At 35.5% G+C, this 22,950-nt stretch overlaps 1 protein-coding gene across 2 annotated transcripts in view; it reads right to left on the reverse strand.

Moving 5' to 3' along the window:
* GBE1 (1,4-alpha-glucan branching enzyme 1) overlaps nucleotides 1–22,950 on the reverse strand; it is a 135,653-nt gene that overhangs the window by 24,138 nt on the left and 88,565 nt on the right. For both annotated transcript variants that reach the window (XM_064726946.1, XM_064726939.1), the window contains exons 10-12: nucleotides 22,768–22,866; nucleotides 20,113–20,223; nucleotides 17,139–17,310 (exon numbers count right to left, since the gene is read on the reverse strand). In XM_064726946.1, the coding sequence (XP_064583016.1) occupies nucleotides 17,139–17,310; nucleotides 20,113–20,223; nucleotides 22,768–22,866 (382 nt within the window). The remainder of the gene's footprint in view (nucleotides 1–17,138; nucleotides 17,311–20,112; nucleotides 20,224–22,767; nucleotides 22,867–22,950) is intronic.

Raw genomic sequence — 22,950 nt, forward strand, 5'->3', positions numbered from 1 at the left:
GAAAACCAATCAAAGGTATTTCTAAGTTGCCATAACAGTTATGCTTCATTTCAGATAAGGAAATGGAATTATTTGTTTTCTGAACGTTACATAAGTGATTTGTGAATTTGGAAGGTACAATTCGTGTTTGGTTTTCAGGGCTCAGCACTGTTCCAAAGAAACCTGTTACTGTGATGTCTCTTGCTATGAACTCATATATACACAAATACAAGTAAACATAACCCTAAAAAAGCCAATCAATTGGTGCATTTGTTTCTAAATACAATTCTACACAACAGCTGAAATCTTAGGTGGAAGCCATATTTTAGATATTTAAGGATATTTGCTTAAGAAGTAGTCCTTGCCCAAACAAACCCCCAGTATTCCAAAACCATCATGGAGAGTAAAATTCAACATCATACTCTCAAAATAAAAGTTAATAAAAGGAAAGGAATTCAAATTTTCATATCAACTTCTAAAATTCTCACACAGAAAATTCTGAATGTTAGCAGAGAATTTTACTGGACTGGAAATTGAAAAATAGTAAAACGATTCTGAAATTAGCCACACACCATATTAGATAAGAAACTTTTTACACTGAAATCCTTTCAGGTTCCCCATTCAGCAATTAAACATCATGCCAACATATATCAAAGAAGTTTCTGACCACAATTGTATGTTCCAATTAAATACTGTTCAGAAAATAAAGATTGGGAACACATAGATATATTTTCCAATTGTTCAATTATTATAGAGTTTGACAACACCACTCCAGCCTAATGTGTGTAATTCTTGGTCAGTACACCCAAACCCATCATTAAGGAGAAAGGCAAATATTGTGATCTAGAATTGTATATTAGCAGTGTCTCACAATACAAAACATCTTCCACATGAGAAGCATTTTTAAAGTCACATTTCTCTTACAGAGTGTCCTCAATAATAATAATTTGTTTCAAGAAACAGACTCACTTTAGTGAGCTGATAAAAAAGCATATCCTTGGCAATATCAAGCCTTCCTACTGTTCAGCAGGGAATTTTCTTCATACAATTACTTAAATTTCACTACTTAGCTGAAAGACGTTCAAATTTTTATTGCACTTCTACCTTGCAGCAAAAGAATATATGAGACTGATGCTAAATCATGCACTGGGGATTCAAGGTCATATGGGGTTAAGGTTTGGGCTTTTTTGTTTGCAGCTTGGTTTTCTGTGGGATTTTTGGTGTTAGTTTGGGTTTCTTTACACAAGAGATGAAAATAAATGCCAAGGACTGACATTGGAAAAGATTGGTAACTACTCCTTTGACTTCAGGGCTACTGCTGAAGGATGAATGAAATATGAGCCATCTGTAAAACTCACACATGTTGGGGAAAATAAAAATACAAAATCCACATTTCAAGAGTCACTTTGTTAATAGCTTAAAATAGTCCTGAGAGAAGACATATTAGCTAAATATTCCGTTTTTCTATAGTTATTCAAGTGAATGTTATAAGGAGATTCATGAAGAGAACTGAAAGTGTAGAGAAAGAACCTGGAGTGTGAGCAACAGGCAAAACCAATCTTCTTACCCTGCTACTTTCAAATGCTCACACTAAACCTTTTTGTGAAATCAATACACAGCATGAGCTGTAAGAGTAACTCTGCATAAGATATTATCTTAGGAAAGAGTGACGATAGTTACATCTAGTACCCAACACAAATGTTGGTTTGGTGTTTTCTAGCTCTATTTAAAGACATACCAAAACCACCTACCCTCATATGGAATGCAGCACAACACAGCATTAAGCATTGCTTTTTGGCATTTCCACTCAAGCCAACACAGCATGATTGCTGGGTTTTGGAAGGAAACTTTAGCTAATAACTCAAGGGAAAACATGGGACTGCTCAAAAAACATCTAACAGACAGATTAAGAAGAATGGTTAGAGAAGAATGGCATTACCTGGAATAAAAATTAACTGACTATTTAAGCTAGGGAATTACAAGTCTGCCAAAAATCTCCTTGTGAAAATGTGAATATTTTTGAGCAACCTGAGGAGAAAAGAGGAATCGTCAAGAGTTACAAACTCTCATAAGGACTATGCCAAATTAAACAGTACATTTACATCATGATTCATTTGCCTTTTGCTTACTGTTAAATAAACAGATTAATCAAGTACCATAACCAGTTTAAACTCTATGAAGTGCAAATAATTTCCTTATTGTTCCTCTCACAATAATTTGACTCTTTATCTGGGAAGCAAATTAGCTTTGAAATACACTGATATTCCAAAAAACAAAACTGCTGCTTTGCTGTGCATTTCAATAGCAGCATCCTCATTGGATGGTAAATATTTAAGCTTGTATAAATATAATTTATGTGTATGTCAAAAAAAGTCCTGCATCAACTTACTGACTTTTTGCATTCATTGTTTTAGTCTTTTGCTTCCCCCTCTTCAACTTGTTCATTGTCAGCTTCAGAGTTTGGGGCTTTGTTTGTTTGCTTATTTTTGTTGTGTGGGGGATTTTTTTTTCAGATACTCTTGCATAAAAAATGAAAGATGATAAGTGGTTTATGTAAGACTCTAACCAAACATTTGAAAGCAACTTTTCTAAGTCATGTTTATTTGTTTAAACATATTTCAAAAATCCTAGCATAATATTCTTTTGGTGACAGCACAATCTGTTGAAAGACCTCTGCTCATTAGAGTCAATCACAATGAGCATGTCCAAGGCAAGATTATTTGTATTGTTGGTGGGGTGTTTGTTTGCTGTTTTGGCTTTTTTCTTTGTGGAAATGGGCATTGAAATTTTCATGTTTGGGGTTTTTTTTCAGAAAGAACAGTTAGAGATTACAGGTCAGGGTCTCTGGTATTTTGTCAGCTACAAAAAGGGAAGGTTTCAAGAAGAGTCTCATTTGTATGATAATCAATTAAAATGCTTATGAGAATTAGCCTGTATATTAAAGTCAATTGTTCTTGAATAGAACATGCATGGTTTAAATTGAAATGTCTTCTCTGTATATGAGATCTATTAATGAAGGTGCACAGAAGGAATGTATTAATGAAAGAAACCTCTGATGATGGAATTCTGACCTGTTCAAAGCAGTAATTGCCCTGGTCTTCTCTCTCCCTCCTACTAGACTAGGGAGCAAACCTTATGCAGTTTTCAAAGAGATATTCTGAACTTTTTGCAAGATACAATGCAAGAATTGCAAGATCAGACTGAACCTGAAGAATATTAAAAACCAAAATTCATTTAGAATCATTAAGAGATGCCGTTTCCACAAAAATACTTAGTCTTTGAATGTTCACTGCATCAGATTTTAAAATGTAGCATAGATTTGCAACTGCCTCAAGTGGACATTATGCAGGCACATCTTATATGAAAGGAAGTGTCACAACATCTGTTTTTTAAGCATCTCAAACCTGATCCTTGAGCCATCCTTAATCACATCTCAGAGCATACGAACAAAAAAGGAAAATTAAAATACCATAACAATACAAAACTCATGTTATTAAAATTCTTTTACAACTGTTTACAACCTCAGAAGAGGATAAAGAAAGGCTGTAATTAAGAAGCAGCCTCTGAAGAGCATCACCTTCTAATACTAATCTACAATTAGTTATACCAGAATAATTGCTGGTCTTGCAGTATGAGTGGGCACATGGAGACTGCAACTACAGAGCAGGCTGGGGCAGACCTTCACAAATGCCCTGATGGCAAAATGGGCTGGATTCACAAGGTAAAGATAGTTTTCACTCACCTGTACATTAACCACTGTCAGCACAACTAGAAGCAGGAAAAAGGGGGAAAACAAGGAAAAGAAAATAAAGCAAAAAAAGAAAGAAAAAAATAGATAGCAGGCAACAGCTTTTAAAGCTGAAGCAAAACCATTGCTCAGATAAAAAAGGAGTTCAAGAAATTGGTACTGATGGCACCTTTGCTGCAAGAAGCAGATGAATTACAAAACAGCCACCAAAATCTATAGGAACTGAGCACAGTTATGCAGAAAGGTGTTCATCTTTTTTGTTGTTTTTGTTTGTTTCTTGTCATTGTTCTTGTTTTTGTTATGTAAGGAGACATGAAAAAATAAATCTCATCATACTGAGAGAACAGTTGTTTGTTGAAATTTAAAACATAATACAGAAAGAAAATAGACTGCAACTGAATGTTGAAATTTAAAATATAATAATACAGAAAGAAAATAGACTGTAACTAAATGTTACTACAGGCTTTCAAAAAGAAGTTTTGTAGCCAAAAAAAGCCCTTTCTGCATGTTTAGCTACTCCTTCACATTCTCCTTCCCTTGTACTTCTGAAGAGGACTTGCCTTAAAAATCAGCTTTAAGAGACATCAGAAGAGCCATAATATGCCCTGATTTAAGTGGTATGATTCCACTCCTCTTCCTTCAGGTAATCATTCTTACCAGCCACAAAGACAAGAGAAAAGATTATGGACATTTGTTCCCTAATAACAGGTCATTTGATAAAGAGATTTTAAGAGGTATTCAGAGTATCATTGGGCAGAGCCGCTACCAATTTTTCATTTGGTCTTTCAATTTTCAGGGTTTAGTGCAGACAATTTTTCAAATAGCTGGGAAACCCAAGACCCACTAACACACTCCATTTCCTGACAATGGGTACATTACACAGGTAACTCCAGACACATATCAACCCATAGATCAAGATCTCTAGTATGGAGCATATCACAGGAAAGTGATCCAGTGCTCTTCCTGACCGTCCCTGTGGTGAAATGGGAGGAAAAGCTGAATTTTGGATGGTTTGTTCTGGTGGCATCTGAGGAAGGGATGATCCCAAAATCAGATTGGTTATCTGTCTTCACACAGGATTTTTTTTCCAAATAACTTTGGTCAAAAGAGGTTAGGAAGCAAGTAAATAGTTGTAAAAGAATGGTCTACAACTGTGAACCTTTGAGATATAACTTCTAAGAAAAAGAGATTCACCATGAACTATCCCTTCTGTTCATTCCATTATCTCATGCCTCCTTATTTGCAGTGGACAGATAACTCTTCTCTGAAATTCAACAATTTGCTATATACACAGAGGTAAACATGACAGTATTCCTCTCATGCTCAAAACATATATAAATTAGCATCAAGACCTGAATCAGCTGAAGGCATAACAAAGCTGTGAGCCTTTCAAGACAAAATCAGCTAATTTTAGATTTTTCTTGTGACACCAAGTTAATAGACAGAAAACAAATTTAGACTGATAAATGAGAATCAGAGCAGAAATTATTCCAGATTACATTATGGCTGCTTAAATCATGATAAAATTTTAATTTGTTTTTCAGTTTTGAAATAAGTACCTCTGAACTATTGTACAAAATAATAAAAGCAATGTCATTCAGGTAGACATCTCTAACTTTTTCCTTGATCAATGTTTTACTAAAAACATATGTTCATATGAATTGCTCTTTTCCCTACCCCAAAGCTTCACATAGCTGCTGGAATTAATTCTGTATGCATACATTCATTTCTTAAAAAAATATTATTTCCAAAAATAGTGCTTCAATTTACTGAAATATGAATGCATTTAAAGTACTACATTTCATGTTGTCATTGCATTGTACACAAAGAAGATATACAGCTTTTTTAAGGGCCAAGATGAAAATATAGTGCACATAATGCTTTTTCTGCCTTTAAGACAAAACTTCTTTGTCAAGGGAAAAAGTAAGCTTTGATCTCATAAAAAAAAAAAAAACCCAACCTGCTTCTATGTCTGAAAAGTGTTGTTACAACTGTTTGAGGAAAGCCAAATACGTACAAACACCAAGATGATTCTTCCTTTCCCCCTCCAGCAATGCTGTATGGAAATTCAAAATGACAAAAGCAAAACACAAAACACAGACAAGAAACCATTAGAGATTACTTGCACAAAGACATTTTGAATTGGACACATGAAATTTCTCAGTAATGATTTTTCATTCCTTTGTGGGTTTTTTCTTTAAAAGAAAAGAAACTTGCTCAAGCGATAAATGCTTTACATGGATCACCTATAAAAAAGGGGGAGAAGAATCCTCTGAAACAAGTAAAATTATACCTTTATCTGCAAAAAAATATTTGCCAATGTCATTACTCATTTTGTTTTGTTCCATTTCATTCCTTTACATGGCCACATTATGGTGGTAGCTTATTTCAATACTTGTTTTCTTATTTAGATCTTAATGGGAACATTTTATTGTCAGAAAACAACATATCCTTTGAAAACCTGATACGTCATGGTAACAGCAGGAGGGAAGAAAAGAGACAGGGCCCTAACAGGAGCCTGGTAAAAACTTCTCATGTCCCTGAGCCCAGCCTCACAGTATCTCAGACATGGATCACATCATCCCTTTATGAACCGGGAAATGAAAAAAACACAAACCAAAAACTTACTGAGAGAATATGACATGTACACAGCACCTTTATTAAGATAAATTTTAGTAATTTCTACAAGTCTCTCCCTGTATTTCAGTTTCCAGAGGCAAACAATGAATTTAGTTCTGTATTCTTATGTGCAAACCAAATAGCCTTCCATACAGGAAATAAACCAAAACCACAGTCTTTCAGGCCTACAAATATAAAAGCAACTAGCAAATACAAAAGCGAACTTGGACTGAAAACTGAAACTTCTGAAAACTTCAATTATGTCTAGGTTGAACTCCACAAAATGAAAACTATTTTAAATGAAGAGACTCTCTGCTTCATATTTAATTAGGACACACCTTTCCAACCCATAAGTAGAAAAGCAGGATATTAATAAATAGCTTACTATATTTCTAAGGCTAGTCACTGACAGAACTTTAACAAGCTTAGTGCATTATTGATTTTTCTGTTTTCTTTTTTTTTCTCTCACCAAACAGAACAATAAATTTCACATACTGATGAAATTTGCACAAATAAGGCAAGTTTTCTTTACATCTATTGAAATTTATATGTCATTACTCTGGCATGTGTATCAGCCTGTGGGCTTTGAATAGGCATACAATCATTATGGCTGTCTGCAAAGTGCACCACTAAACCACATCCTCAAGATAAACACATCCAGGGATGGTGACTCCACCACCTCCCTGGGCAGCCTGCTCCTGTGTCTGACCACCCTTTCAGTAAAGAAATTTCTTGATACTCAATCCAAATTTGCAGTGGTGTAACTTGACAGCATTTCTTCTTATCCTATCACTTGTTACCTGGCAGAAGAGACCCGGCTACAACCTCCTCTCAGGTGGTTATAGAGTGGTAAGGTCACCTCTGAGCCTTCTTTTCTCCAGGCTAAACAAAATGTATTGAAAAATACACAGTTTTAAAAAATTAACTATTCACATACTCAAGAAGAAATACATAAAAGCTGTTTAAGTACAGCTAAACAGTACACCAGGATAAAAAAGCACAGTAACACAAGTGAAGACTGATGGAAATTGAATATACATTCACATAGTATTTTGTTATTTATAAATAACTACTACTTGGACTATGTTAGCTTAGAAGAAAGAAAAAATGTGAGTTATGGAAATCCACCCATGTTCAAACATCTGCACTTCTCCTTTCAAGCAATACTATGCACAATTCATGACTTGCTAAAATGGTGGCAGCCACTGGGAACTACAATAAATAACCAGTCATGAAAACAAACAAGAACAGCTCAGCTTGAGCCAAGTTTTTCTTTTGTTTATAGGAGCTCAAGGTAAATCATGCAAAAGCATGCTGCCAATCCAACAGCGCATATTGATACATGTTAATATTTTCCATCAGATATCCTTCTTTTGCCCCAATAATATTTTGAAACAAGACCATACATTTCTCCATTATGAAGATAAAGGTTGTGAGCTTAAGCGGCAAAAGAGATGACCTATAATACAACCACCCAGATGATCCAGGCTTTCCTGCAGTATTTTGTATTAACAGTTAGCTGGATTTAAAAAAAAAAAAAAAAGAGAGGCTTAAGGGAACTGTTTCATAGTCTAGAGATTGACTCTTAAATTAAGAGTGAGTGGATTACTAGATTGCCTTTAAAAAATCTCTCTAGAAATGCCACTTGAGAAGATATTCTGTGAAAATACCTTGCTTGCAGGATTTGCTCTGAATTTCACAAAAAGATCTCAATACTTATCCCAACTGAGTAAAAGTTCTAAGCTTCTGGCTGTAAAGACTGCACCAGTACTTTTGGCTTTGTGAATAATCCTTTGCTCCTTAAGACATTAGTCACTTGTCCTGTTATTCCTCCAGCCCTGCAGTTTCATGTAGCACATTATGACAGAAGTAGTGGTTTATATTCAGCAAGGCATCCCAACTCAAAAGGTACCTGTACTATTTGAAAAAGAAAAAAAATCTAACAAAATGTCCAAAAAACCTCCCTTTAATAAAATTAATTTTCTTTTCAGCCAGAAGTATTTGTATTGTGTTGATAAACTCCTTTTCTACTTTACTCCACTATAAATTCCATCAGTATTTAAGATCAGACAGCAGTAAGACATTTTTTGCTGTGTGGGTGGTGAGATAATAGAGAAGTTGCGGATGCTCCATCCCTGGAATTATCCAAGGCCAGATTGGATGGGGCTCTGACCAACCTGGTCTAGTGGAAAGTGTTCTAGCCCACACACAGCAGGACTGTTGGGATTGAAAACATTTAAGATGATCGCTTGGTTGTTTCCCTTCCAACCTACAACATTCTACAATTCTACGGAATTTCAAATTGAAGATCTCAAGGGACATCCAAGAAAAAGAAGTCAACCTTTATAAAGGATGTTCTTATGCTTTGCTCTGCAGACTTTACCATTTCTCAGAAAAAGCAGAAAATACCTTGTCTCTTCAAAGTCAATGCAAATTTAACTACAATGTTGTTCAAATTCTATTCTAGCAAATTCCTCTGTGTTAGATTGATGGCCTCAAAAAATTAGGACAATGAGAAGATTCTAAGCTAATAACATCTTGTGAAAATAAGCTCTTGAACAAATAAAGACGTCTTTTTTTTATTCCAATGTCATCAGACAGTGTTATCTCAGCTTAAGCTACATTGATTTGGGGAATTAATGACACTGCTGAGATGAAATCATTTCAAATTACCTCAACTGCATGCATTAAAATCCAAATTGGAATCTATGCCTAAGGAGCTAATATGACAGACTTTTACAAATACAAAAGGTGCCCTGCACAGGCATGTCTCAAACCAACAACTCCTTACTGAGTAACACATGGGGTTTAATTCTATTTGGCTCTGCATTGCCCAGAGAAACCAGCCTGAGAAAGAGCAATGTGCCACCAAAGGTAGGCTTGAGATTAACAGAGCCCTCTGCATGCTCCTACATCAGCTCACTAGAGCCTGATGTTGCTAAATTACTTGATTTGCATCACCTTTCTCTACCTCTTTAAAAGCCAACCTAGGAAGTATCATCAGGAAGACATTTTTTGCTCTTTGGTAGATGGCTTTGGAGAACATAGTTTCATTTTTCTCTCATCCCTTTCCAGACTAGTGAGCACAGACAGACTGGAAAAAGTAGAAGTAAAACACAGCTGGGAGTGGTAAGAGGCTGCTGCTGCTTCTTTTCAGCATTGGGGGTTTCGAAATAAGTAACTTAATTTCTGATACATTATCATCATCAAAATTGCATGTAACACAGTGAGCAGCAGGGAGAAAAGACAAAACTTTGACATCCACATCCTATTTACCCCTGCTTGAATGGGTATGCTTATCCTTATTTCCTGCTCCTAGAACACAAAATTCTTGCACAGATTTAGTTTTTAACAGGCACACCACTTCTGTAGACACCTGGCATTCAGGAAATGAATGACCTCCTGCAGTAAGCATTTCATTAGTGACAGCAATAAACTCAGAAATCAACTTTATTATCTGTTCTGTGACATGGCAGAGGCCAAGTTCTGCATGAAAACTGTATCTTATGACATGAGGTTACTGTAGAAGGTACAACAAAGAGAAACCCCCCGAAAAAGTTTACTCTCTCTCTAAACGTAAATTCTAATGGAGACCTGAATGCTGGACTTCATTTTTATCCATAGTTCAAGTTAGTATTTACTTGAAAATCTGAAAATATTTTTAATTTTCTTTAAGTTTTGCATTGTGTCTTTCAAACAGGGACACAGAGCACTAGAAGCAGAAGTCTGAGCAAAATCATCCCAAAAAGGCATTTTACATACCTTACAATACGAAGGCTCTTCTGAAGCATTAATGATTTCCAAAATGTTCATAGACTGAACCAAGCTTTATGAAATTTTTCAAGTCACTGTAATATGTAACAGTTTAAAGCACTTCAAGTGTATATAAAAAGATATTCAAAGCATTTTGTTTGAATCCAAATTAACCACAGCAAAGGAAGTATAAGATGGCTGTGTTTAATTGCTTAAACAATTAATCATATGCAAAGTAATGCTTACACACATGTAGATAGAAAAAATTGCATATGTGCACATAAAATATTTCTATATATTATAAAATTTTAAAAACTTAGCAAAGTTTCATACTACCTAGCAAAAATATTCTGTCTTTTACTCAAATCTTAATTTTGGACCATGTCTGATATTTAATCAAAACAGATTCTTATATACAAAACCGTGTATTTATATGTAGAACTTCTCAGAAAGTTCAGACATGTTTTCAAGAAAGCTTTTACAATGGTGTTTACATTCTGAATTAAGAAAGAAATAAAATCCAAAAGTGAGATAAATCTGTTGATTTTAAACTTAAGGTGAAGAGAATGAAAATAAAATATACTTTAGTCTTTGGATCTATCTTTAATTATTTTTTCCATAAAAGACAGCCAAGTAAAACTAATTGATGTCATCTGCAAATAGTTTAATTGTAATTTATTGTAAAGAAATTCTAAATCTTATAGCTGTGGAGAGAAAAATAACAAACAACTGTGACAGGAGACAATAACAGCCGTGTCCTGTAGTCAGAAACCCAGGTGTGAAAAAAGCTTATCATAATGATATGAGTTTGTCATAATTTCTGTAATAGATTACATTTTTGAACAACTGAAAAGAGAAATTCCTTTAAAAGCCTGTGCTGAAAATTACAGTACATAGTACAGTCTTAATATATAGTGTAGAGTTATATAAAATTATAATATCTAGAGGCCTATATTCTGTGTTCTTCAAAACAAATAAAGCAACAATAATGGAGAAATGGAGGCTGTCATACAAACAGAAATAGAACTCTGATAACTTAAAGATTTATTTTACAAGTTTTTTCATTATTCTTTAGCAAGCCCCCACATCACATCAAGTATATTTGCAGACAAGTCTGCATGCACTCACACAGTGATAGGGGAGATATCACAGGTCCCAACTGCGAGCTTTACCAATCATACAATATGAAAGGCAACAGATGGAGCCCTTGGAACAAAGTTTGAGACACATGCAGAAGTTTCAACAATGGTATCCCATGGTTAAATGATGCTACTAAGCATAATTATAAACAAAATAAATAAAATTTAAAGGATAGCAGTCCCATCCTCAAAAAAAAACAAAACACCCAACACGTTGTGATGCAGAATGTCAGAATGCCTTGATACACCATAAATGTTCTCCACTGGTAATGCAGTCATAGCGAATACCCAGCAGATGTGGGTACAAACTAAGGAAATATGAGCATTACTCTGAGAAAAAAACAAAGTATCACTCATCCCAGCTACCTTGATTAAGGCTATTCCCTCTGCAATCCTGGAAAATCCTACCTGGATTTCACTCCATGAACACAGCTGCAGCAACTGCTGGCTCTCAAGCAGTTCTGAGGATGCTGCTGACTGTGAAGGTTTCTGTTTCAAGGTTTCTGCCTTGAGAGGTCATAATCTGTACAGGGATGCACCATCACATACAGATTGCTGCCTCTAACAATTTTATTTATGTATTTAAATAACATACACACATGTACACTGCTTTATTCCCTACACTTTCAAGGAGGGTGTACAGTCGAGCCCCAAAACAAATTCCTAATATTGGGAAATACTTAATTTGTGAAGAGTAGTGGGATAAGACAGGTCTGTGTGTGTGATTCAGTTTTGAATTATGAGACAATCTCTCTCTTTAATTGTTTTTCTCCAGTCACTCTAATGTGTTTTGAGCAAGTGTAGAAATGAAGCTTGCTTCAATCAACTCTAAATGAATAAATATTAACAGTTTGCACCTCTAGACCTTGCAGAAGAGACTGTCAAAGTGATTTATGAAGCCTAATGTATAAATTTGAATTCTTCCCACTGCCACTGCCCAACCCAAGTTGTGAGTGGGGTTGCATATGGGCTATTATGCTACAAAGTTGTAGGTGGTTTATCACTAAGTCTCTGAGAACCTGTAGGTGAGATTTCAGATTACACCCTTGTTTTCTACTTTAAAGTGAACATAATTGTTTTCTGTCAGGCTGCCATGGAATTAAAGCACCTGCTGGAACTGGCAGCACATTTGTCACCTATCCTAGGCAGGCACATTAAGAAGGATGACTTCAAACTACCTCTCCTAAAGCTGCAGTCTGTACCAAGTGAGTACTTCAAGGTTGCTTTTCCAGAGAAGCTGACTAAAGTGAGTGAGTTTGAAGAGAATATGCTCTCCCAAGGCCACTCTAGATGATGGTCAAAAAAGTCACCCTGCAACCAGTGCACAGATGTAAGATGCATAAGAAAGTGAACAGAGAAAAGTGTCGAAATACAACATGCCAAAGAGAACCAAACTCCCTTAAGTTTAAGCTAAACATCCTGTTCTTGATAACAATTTCTTTTTCATTTAGAATAGCTAGCAATAAAAATAGTAGTTTGGATTTTGTTTAAAGTATCATTCCTATTTATATTGTCAGTTATGCTGCACCATTTTTATTTCAGGTTTTAATGAATATCATTAAAGAAAATGGTACAAACCTTTCTCACACTGATATTATGGGTGCGACTGATACAGTTTTTGTACCACTCCTTTTCTTGTTTGTCAGTATTTTTTCAAGAGCCTGCTGTTATGAAATTCCTTAGTTTAAGAGTAAGTTTCTGAAAAAATATCTAAGTTTCTCTCTCTAAAATACTCCAAGGAATAGATGATGCATGTCATTTTACTGAAGACGGTAGATAAAAACTGCTGTGTAAATTAACTAACAAGTGGGGAAGAGGAAACCTAACAGACAAATTAGACAGTAGTGAAACAGGTGAATGTCAACCCAAACAGTAACATTTTCAGTCAATTTTCATGATAGCAAAAAAATGTTCTAGTTATTTCAAATAACTTCCTAGCTATATACATATATATAGTCTCAAAAATTGTTTTTCAGGGAGTGAAACTTGGTCTCTGGAGTCTTAATTAAGAGTTGTTTTACTACAGGAGAGTCATGAAAAATAGTGCTAGAGGTTCATGTAGCAACTAATCTCCATTTAAATCAATGGATTTGAGCTGAAGCCAATTTCAAATAAAAAAAAAAGAACCAAGGAAATGATTATTAGCAAGATGAAAAGCAAGACCCTATAGGGGCATAAAACAGTCAGTATTTGTGCTATGAAGGATCTCAAGGGCCTAAAATGCTATTTAAGGCCCTTTGGGTATGTATATTCTGGGCAACAAAACAATTACCCTCCCTTGTCTAAATCTGGACACACAGATGTATCTTGCAAGATAAGGAGAGACCATGGAAACAAGTGCACTGAAGAACTGGCACTGCTTTTTTTACATGTCCTGCAGGCTTTCCCTAAGTGCAAGACAGATGCAATGAACAAGAAAAATACAAAAGGAACATATAAAGAAAAACACTTACCCTTGTCTACAGCTTGTCTTCAGGGGCAGAATGGAAAATGAAGAAAAAAGAAAACTCACGGATGGAGAGACAACAGTTTTGTACTGGTAAGTTCAAATATTATTTTCAAGAAATTTGTGTGAGTCTTCATTTACACTGAAGTTAAACATTGCTGGGCAACAACAGTGGTTGCTTTATTTTCAGGCTGAGATCAGAAGATTCCTGTAATACTCTAGAAGTCTTCTAACAACTTCTATTAGTCCTTGTTTAGTGCTTGAGGAATTATGTTCAATCTCAAGCACTTTTGTTATTTTGTAGGGGACTAAAACTGACAATTAAGAATTTTAGTCAGATACAAGGTTTTTATTTTGGATTTGTTTTCAAATCCTGATATTAGGGAGGGCAGAGATCTACGGCCCTAAATATTTTTGCATTTACATTTCTGGTTTTAAGTTAATTAGATGCGTACTGTATTTCAGTATCACTGTAACTACGAACAAAAACACTTGAGAAGCAAGAGGGTTTTTTTTCTTATTATTTACAATTAAAAAGACTACTTTCACTATTTAATATACACACATTGTAACTGCTTGAGCCTATAAGTGTCAATAAAGTTCAGATATGTGCATTGTCTACGTCAAGGCCTTCACCGAAAATTAGTAAAGAATGAAACCCCTTAAGAAGCACATGTGCTCCCAACTAAAGCATTGTGCAGAAGAACTTGGAATTTTTGTGACTTCCTAAAATTCAACTTATCAACTTCGGACTTGTAACTGGCCCATCTCATTATTAAAATCTGTCTAAAACAGGAGCTGAGTTACACAAACTACAGCTACATTGGGATTGTTGCTCTCTACCTGCTCTGAAAAAAGAAAATTTAGACACAGCAAAAGTTTCAAAACACTTTCTACTTTTTTTGCTATTACTATGAAACAAACTGGCCTTCCATAGAATGCATTCACTGCTGCAGGACATTTATCATTGTTATTCTCATTTTCAGCCAAGCATATGGAGTTTCTCCTTTCCTAGGTTAAATCTTCCATGCCAGATGCACACATGAAGCCTGAGAGATCACCTGGAAAGCTGCACATAAAACCAAAACACAGACTGGAGGAAAGAATGCTCCCAAAGGTTTTTGTCACAAGGGAACCAATTTACTGTAAGGACAGAAATTTCCTGCTCACGTTTAACTTTGCATACAACACTCATTGCCAATAGAGGGATATAAGCAAGTGGGAAGAAAAATAAAAGTCTCCAGTGAAAATTAAACATCTAGAAACATGAGAAATAAGAATTACAACTTTCAGGATTTTGGCAGTGGTTTCTTAGAGATACATGTAAGAAGGACAGAGAACCATCCAGTGTGAAAAGTGAGAAAGATGAGAGAAAGCCACAATCGCTGTTTGACGCACAGACTTTTGTCAGCAGGAATCTCCTTGCATGTATAGAGCTCAAATGATGCTCCAACATGTGTGTAATTAAATATTATTTCAGCTCTTCAAAGAGAAATTACAGGATATATCTGAGCATACAGATTTCCACTACTGACACAAGATTTTTAGATGAGGTTTCTTTTTCCTTAAGGCAAGTAAAGCATTCAGAAAGCAGGGTGTTTCTTCGCTGGGTTTTCAGAGACAGGAAGTACAAGATTCTTAATGGAAGGATCTAGGGAAGCACAAAGGCACCTGGAATGCCTTCTCCAGGCACTGTCAAAGAAGATTTTCCCTCGCTCCCTCATCCTACAGGAGGCTTCTCCTGCTTACCTTTGGCATTCACACAAACCTGCAAGTTAAAGAACTAATTTGTCACTGTATTTGCTTAATTAGATAGCATGTTGCAACATGCATTTTAAGTTCACAGGACTGCCAGCATTCTGAATTTTATATGCTTTCTCCTCCAACAGTTATTACAATCTTTCCACCTTTTTATATATAGCAAACTATAATGTAGTTACTGAACCATTTGCAGTACTCAGAGATACCCAATATTAATTGCTCAATCAGCCAGCATTGACACACTGGATTTAACATGCCACATTGCATTACTGATTATATTTCTAATTTTACTAAGTCAATCTGGGCCAAAGACACCTGCAGTTTAGCTGCAGCATTTAGTAAACACCTGTTTCCTTAACTATTACAGTATCACTAGTTTGAATGGAAACACACACCTCATACCTTGAACAGCCTGATTGCACACTTCATAAATATTTATTTCATTAACTTTTTTTTTCTTCTCCAGAGTGAAGCAAGCAACTTAAATTTTCTTGGAAATAGTTTTATTAGTATTGCATGAGGTGAATTAGTTTGTTCTATACTGAAATTGCTTCTTTTTAAGAAAATCAATACAGTATTTTCTGTGTTTTCTCCTAATACAAAGAAGGAGAATATGTACCAGAAAAGGTAAACTTAAATCCAGTGTCACCATTGTCTTATGTTCTCCAGGTTTTTAATAAGAAAATATGATGTTAAAGACACCATTACAGAAGAATGGCAATATATATCAAACAGTCCCTTTAAACTTTATATAACAAAGCATTTAACCACAAAAGTAGAAAACAGTACTAAGCTAAATTTTCTATAATTTTTAAGTGTTACATTATCAGAAAACAGATATGGTGATTTTGTAACAGGCTTTCAGCACTTTTGTTCCCCATGAAGCCATCACAAATCCTACACAGAACTTGTCAGACCACATTACAAAACTTTTACTGTAAAGTAAGAACTATTTTGCAAAAAAAATAAATGAATGTGGCCAAGAACAGACAGCATAAATAGCTTTGAATTTTCCATAAAGCTAAGAATACTCAACTTTTAAGATGACTACCTGAAACTGTAACTTGCTGATTAAATTAGACTAACAATTGAAATTTCTTGTAGCAATTGTGCTTAGGAAGTAACTCAGTAATTTTATTTACAGTTGATGGACCAGAAGAAAGTACCACTAACAATTTCTGTGCTTTGATAGCAGCGTGTGCCTCCTGTGTCTGTGATTTGTCCTTGCCTACCTCATTAAGCACTAAGAAGCAATGAAATAGGTCAACTGCTTCCAGACTTCTTCCTAACAATTAATAACTGAAATAAGCACAGAGCTATCTTTAGTAAATTTATTGTTACCCTACAAAATTTAAGAGAGTAAAAGAATAGAGATGAAACACAACTTAGCTGCATGAGCCACAGCACCTGACAAACTCGAAAAACAACAATTAAAATACTAGCCTGAGTTGTAGAAGTTATTTCTCATACACTTAGAAACCATCTTGATTTTATTTTCTTGTCTTACCATACATCTTGCAGACAGAAAAACAACGCATATTACCTTTTGTAATAAATCTATAAAAGCATTTATGCTCCAAATTTCAGCACTGTGATAAATACTGTGGATAGAAGACGATGTCAGATCATTTTATTTCCCCGCCACGCATTCTGTAGATGAGAAAATGAGAGACTTTTTCCTGAGATTACTTACCCATGAAGTTCAGATAGCTCTCTCCTCCGAGTGCATGAGTAATGAGACGAATCATTTTATGAAGCTGGATCCCACGATCGATAACTGGTGTCAGGGGCATGAGCACACTCATGTTTGTGTACATCTCTGCATCCATCAGGCGAAAGGCCAGGGTCTTGTCACCAACCAGGGCCTACAACAGTTCAGAAAGACACTGAAGAAAACCCTTGGGTGTAATAGAAGTGTTCCTAAGTTTTGGGCTTTTTTAAAACAGGGGGTCTATATTGTAGGTGGAGATCTTGCAAGATCACTGCATGATCCAGTCCCTGTTCCTGAAGGAAACCAGCAATGATCACCAGGTCATGGTGATCCTACATTCTGATCACTGCACCTGTGATTTTGTGATGTGCCACACAGATCCGGTCTGCTGCCAAAACCTGAGGCAGGGATGTCCATGAGCTGAGTGAGGAGTGGATGTCAGCCCCAATTGTCTGTTTTCCCCTTGCAAGCCTCCCCATTGTTACTGGGGCTCCTGGCTGATGGGATTGAGTGTACAATGGTAACAGACTAGCAGCTGCCTAACCCTGGTCCTACATTTCACCTAATGGGATCATACTGCATAAATACTTCTAAGAACTTTTTCACCTACAGCTATCAAACATGAAATATCAGCATCAACTCAGTAAGTCACAACTGACCAACCATTTGGGGATTTTTATAGGAAACACAGAAAATAAGAAAGCAAACACCTAAAGTAAAAGTTCCAGGAATGTAAAAATAAATGGGTATAAACAAAACTGATTCAGACATGCAGAATGAGTATGAAGCAGTCACTTATATGCAATCAAGAATGTGATTGGTTTTCTGTGATTTCACACAAAAAACTGAATTACTAACTTGCTAGTGCTCACTGCTACTAGAGAAAGGCCACAAATGCTATTCAATATATTAGCAGGTAGGTAGTTGGAAATATTTTGGAGCATTTATATTTAAATAGCTGACTTTTGTTCAATTAGACCAATTCTTGTTTTATACTCTTGAATGAAAACGTACTAAATTCCAGAGATACAGATGAATTGTAAACAGGTCTAGCTGAAAAGCATCATCATCCTTTCATTTTCCAGATGACAATATAACAGCATATATAGATTACTCCCTTAAGTAAAAAAATACTCTATTTAAGGGAAAAAAAAATCCTATGACAATGACAAGACTGAAGATTGCAATGAACAACTATTTTCTGGATTCAGAATGTGGCATTTGTTACTGCCATTTAATATCCCCTAATCTTTCCATTGGAAGAGCAGCTAAGTGTTTCCCTATTCATGTTTTCTGTGGCAGCTGTGATTTTATAAATGGATATATTTCCCCCTTCAATGATCTCTTTGCTGCCCCAAAGAATCTTATTCTGTTTAGTTTTTTTTCTTATGAAAATCAATCTTCACCTGCTATTCCTCTGCACAGCATTTTTTTCCCCCAGTTATGCTGCATATCCCTTAAAATAAAGGACCAAACCTGTCTCCAACACTGAAGATGCACAAAAACCAGGAAAGACTGCAGTGGCATGCTGATTGTGCTCTTTGCTCTATCCCACTCAGTAATTCCAGGACTGCATCTGCTTTTTGACAGCTATTAGATTTGGAGTTGCTATTTTCACACTCTTCTTATAACCAAAAGGCCTTGTACTCTGACTGGCAACAGTCAGCTCATAGCCCATTACAGCATATAAGAAACCAGGATTGTACCCTCACATGCATCACTTCAGGCATCTTCAGGCTGAATTTTATCCACACTTTTTGTTTCTCTAGCCTACTTTTCACATATCAGCCTGATGCAGACCTGTAATCATTGTTTGGTTTCTTAAATTAAAAATAATGAGATTTTTTTCCTTAAGTATGACATTCTAAACAGAAAATGCAAAGTGATATGGAAAACAACTCAATTGCTAAAAGTCACGATGAAATAAAAGCACAGCAACAGTAATGTTCTATGCTGTGCTTTAGGGTGAAGAACCATCTTTGATGAAAGCAGCTTATCATAGAATAATATATATTTCCAAGTAATTTCTGAAGTTCTTTATAAGGACCATGCATCAAATGAACACTGTAACAGACTCAGAGACTGTAAGCTGGCACACAAAATGAATTGTAAACTCAGAATTCTCTTTTTAAAATATACAACTTGTTTTGGATATTTCTGTTGACATTTATTGCAGAAAGCACAGGAAATAGAATATCAACCTCTATTATATAAAGGAAAGATAGGTTATTAAATAAAATAGAAATTTTTAATGAAAGGTTTAAAGACGCTAATGGTACAATTCCCAAATTACATGTTTTCTGACTCTTCAGAAACAGGGGTTAGAAAGATTGTGGGAGATGAGTGTTATCCAAACTCATCATTACTTTTTCTTTTTTTCACACACAGAACTATTATAATTGCTGTGCTTTGAACCAAACTCTTACAGCATATTTCATTTAGGTCTCAAAAGAGGATGTTTTCAATTCTTCCAGAGAGGAAAGACTTTCACGAAGGGAAAAGAAGTCACAAAAAAATTTCCTAAATTGGCATATTGTTTATGCTTATCAGAAGTAGTGTTCCAGTTTACTTAATGGAAACTGGGTTTTCAACTGCATGGATTAGACACCTTCCTATCTTCTATGGCAGGCAAAATAAAAAGCTTTGACTCATTCCTTAAAAAAAAAAAAAACCAAACAAAACTGAAAGCCACTAACACCCGCGCACTCCAGGGAAGATTCTTTTACTAAAATTAAGGATCATAAAATAAAAACACAGAAAAAAAACCCCAAACCAAACCTCCCCCAAAAAACCTAAACAAAACAAAGAAAGTACAAAAAAAAGAACACTAGTCCAAATCTACCCATTTCTGAAATTCTTATCATCCTCCTCAACTCATTTCTCATTGAAAAAAACAAAACAAACTTCTAAACAAGATCTTTTACTTGGTTATGCACAAACAAACAGCTGAAAATACCTGGTCATGACTCTCTGCATAAGCAATGTATTTTTCTTCATACCGTCTGTTTGTCAATGTATGCACAATATTGCCCATGTTCCAGTCTTCATCTTTCAGCTCCTTAATTATCTACAGAAATGAAAGAAAGATCACTGTAAAATTGCTTTAACTAAAAACATGTAACATTATCTTGGCACAGAAATTTCCAATGGATTGTGAACTGTATTCTCATGCTCCCAAGTGTTGAAGTGATGAGCTTTCTCTGATAATCCAAAGAGTCGTCTTTTTCTTTTCAACTTTTCCACATAAATATAATACCTAGGATACTTTGTTTCTCCTATACCTCCCAAGGAAGCTTAGACAACAGAATTTGCCATTTATTATATGAATCCTCTGATACATGAGATAATGTGATTGATAGGACCTGCAAGAGAGCACTGCACCAAAACCAAGGAAAAAATATGTGGGCACAGACCTACCTGGCTCACAATATCAGGAAATGCCATCCTGGCACATGGGAGCTTCCAAATAAAGCTTTGTCAGTGTGGTGCTACCTCCTGGTTTTTAGCAATTTAAATTGAATCCCATTAATAGGAATTTTCTGCTTCATATCACATTATTTCCTTCCTCTGCTAAATCTAGCTCAATCTCAGTGTTAGTTTGTTCTTTTTTTTGTACACCACTTTGTAGACATTCATTGATCACAATGACTTAAACGCACACACAAATATAAAGACATAAAAATAGAAGTCATAAAAAGGCAATAGCACCAAGATGGCCAATATCACACTGTAAAAGTTAACATTATAATTGTAACTGCCCATATACTCCTAAACAGTCTTTTTTCCTCCTTGGTTGATTTTCTTTTTTAAGTCCATAAATTCTGGCTCTGAACACATCGAGGTCCCTAGGTAGCATCATGTTACATATACATCACATTATATCTATCTTGAATCTGAACTAGTACAACCACTGCTGTGACGAACAGTTTATCTTTCTTAATTTTTCAGATTCCTTAGAATTAGTTCATGGAACCTCTTGGAGATTCTTCTGTTTTCAAACTGACTTTAGCAAGTTGCCCAGAAAATTGCCTATTAACAGGTATGTGCTTAAAAACTGGAGAGAGAGTTTGACAACAGCTGATAAACTGATTAGCTGAACTTCTCCTTTCCCACCACCTCAGCTTTGTTCTTCCCTTCATGAAATGTGGTAACAAACTCTGGCATCACCTCTTTCTCTAACTCCACATCTCTACTCTGGTCACTTATTTGCAGCTTCTTTGGCAAGAAGATTCCTGCCTACATCACACTAAGTTTTTGTACAATGCCAGTAATAACTGATTTGCACTCAACATCCCATCAGTGTCCCATGCTGTCCCATGTCAAGTGCCTGTTTAAGCTGGAAAAACTGACATTTTCTCCAGTTAAAGCATTTGCTGCAGCATAGTTATGCTTTCTATCCAAGTATTGTGAATTAAATGAAGCAGACTATATCAAAGATTGTTTAATTAGACTGCAAATTTTTTTGCACTGGTAAAATTCTATGGTCTGGGGTTTTTTTTCCTGCGTAACATGAACTTGGCCACTTGCATTTTGCTTACCTAGGAAATTGCTCATCTTGCCTGACCTAAAGTATGTTTAGGAACAAAACAAAAAACAAAGTAACAAAACTCCAAGAAACCCACAAAACATCACAACTAGGTATTTGCTGTTAAAGGAAAAAGAGCCCTTACTGCATTCCAGGACCTAAATATCTACATTACACATTCCAAGTTTTAATGATGGTGTCTCTGTTGAAAAAGCTGACAAGTTTGTCTTCTGAAAAGAGGCTTGAAATTATTTTTCAATTGGCCCTTTACCTCCTAGTTACAAAACTCAAAGATGCTAAATTTTGTTGTTATTCTTAGCTCCATACTGTATTTATTGAAGCATTAATGGTCATATAAAACATTTGTTTTCAGATCATCGTGACATCCCAAATGATGTGGGTGCAATATTTCATTTAACTGAAAAATGTTCTCTAAAACATCACTAGAAGCATTTTCAAATCATTTAGTGTTTACGCCTTTTCTTTTGATTCTCTCTATTAAGGAAAAGGTGATATAAATCCTTATTGTAGACAGAATTTATTAATATTTACAGATTTATATTATTCAGTTTTGTAACTCCCCGTACCAATTGCAGGTGTTTGTGTAATTCACCTAGGTTTACTTTGCTTAAACTTACAGGTCTATGCCAATTTCTATGCCCAGCATCAGGAGGGTTTAGTGCATGTTTTTGGAGTGATTTGTTTGTTTTTATATATTTATATGCATATGGTTAACTTTTTTTATCTACGTGTTCGCATTCAATATAGATTACACATTCTACAGCTCTTGCAAGGCACAGGTCTTTTCAAAGAAATTGAGCTTATGTATATTGTATTAAGAAAACAATTATCAGCTGGAGTGTGAATGCCAGCTCCTGAACTTCCTCACCTGAAACCTACATAACATCTGACAGCTCTCATTTCAGCCTCTAATACCTGTGCTCAAGCCTGTCAGAATTTATTTCAATAGCACATTAACATAAGAGAAAGCAAAACTTGTCAGCGGGATTCAGAAGTGTTTATGTATATGCACTGACAGAGGAGCATCCCCCTTTGAAGAACAGGATGTAATTTTTAAATTCTCACCTGTATCCACTTATCTGGAATGGCCATGGCAAGTCTGTAATCAAAGCCCCCTCCTCCCTCTGCCACAGGCCGACAGAGAGCTGGCATTCCAGAAACATCCTGGAACAGATCAAACACCCACAACATCATTTCCACAGCACTGCAAATATCACTGCATACTTCCCACCAGTAATGCTGATATAC

The sequence above is a fragment of the Zonotrichia leucophrys genome, chromosome 1 (genome assembly GCF_028769735.1).
Source record: "Zonotrichia leucophrys gambelii isolate GWCS_2022_RI chromosome 1, RI_Zleu_2.0, whole genome shotgun sequence".
Classification (NCBI taxonomy): domain Eukaryota; kingdom Metazoa; phylum Chordata; class Aves; order Passeriformes; family Passerellidae; genus Zonotrichia; species Zonotrichia leucophrys.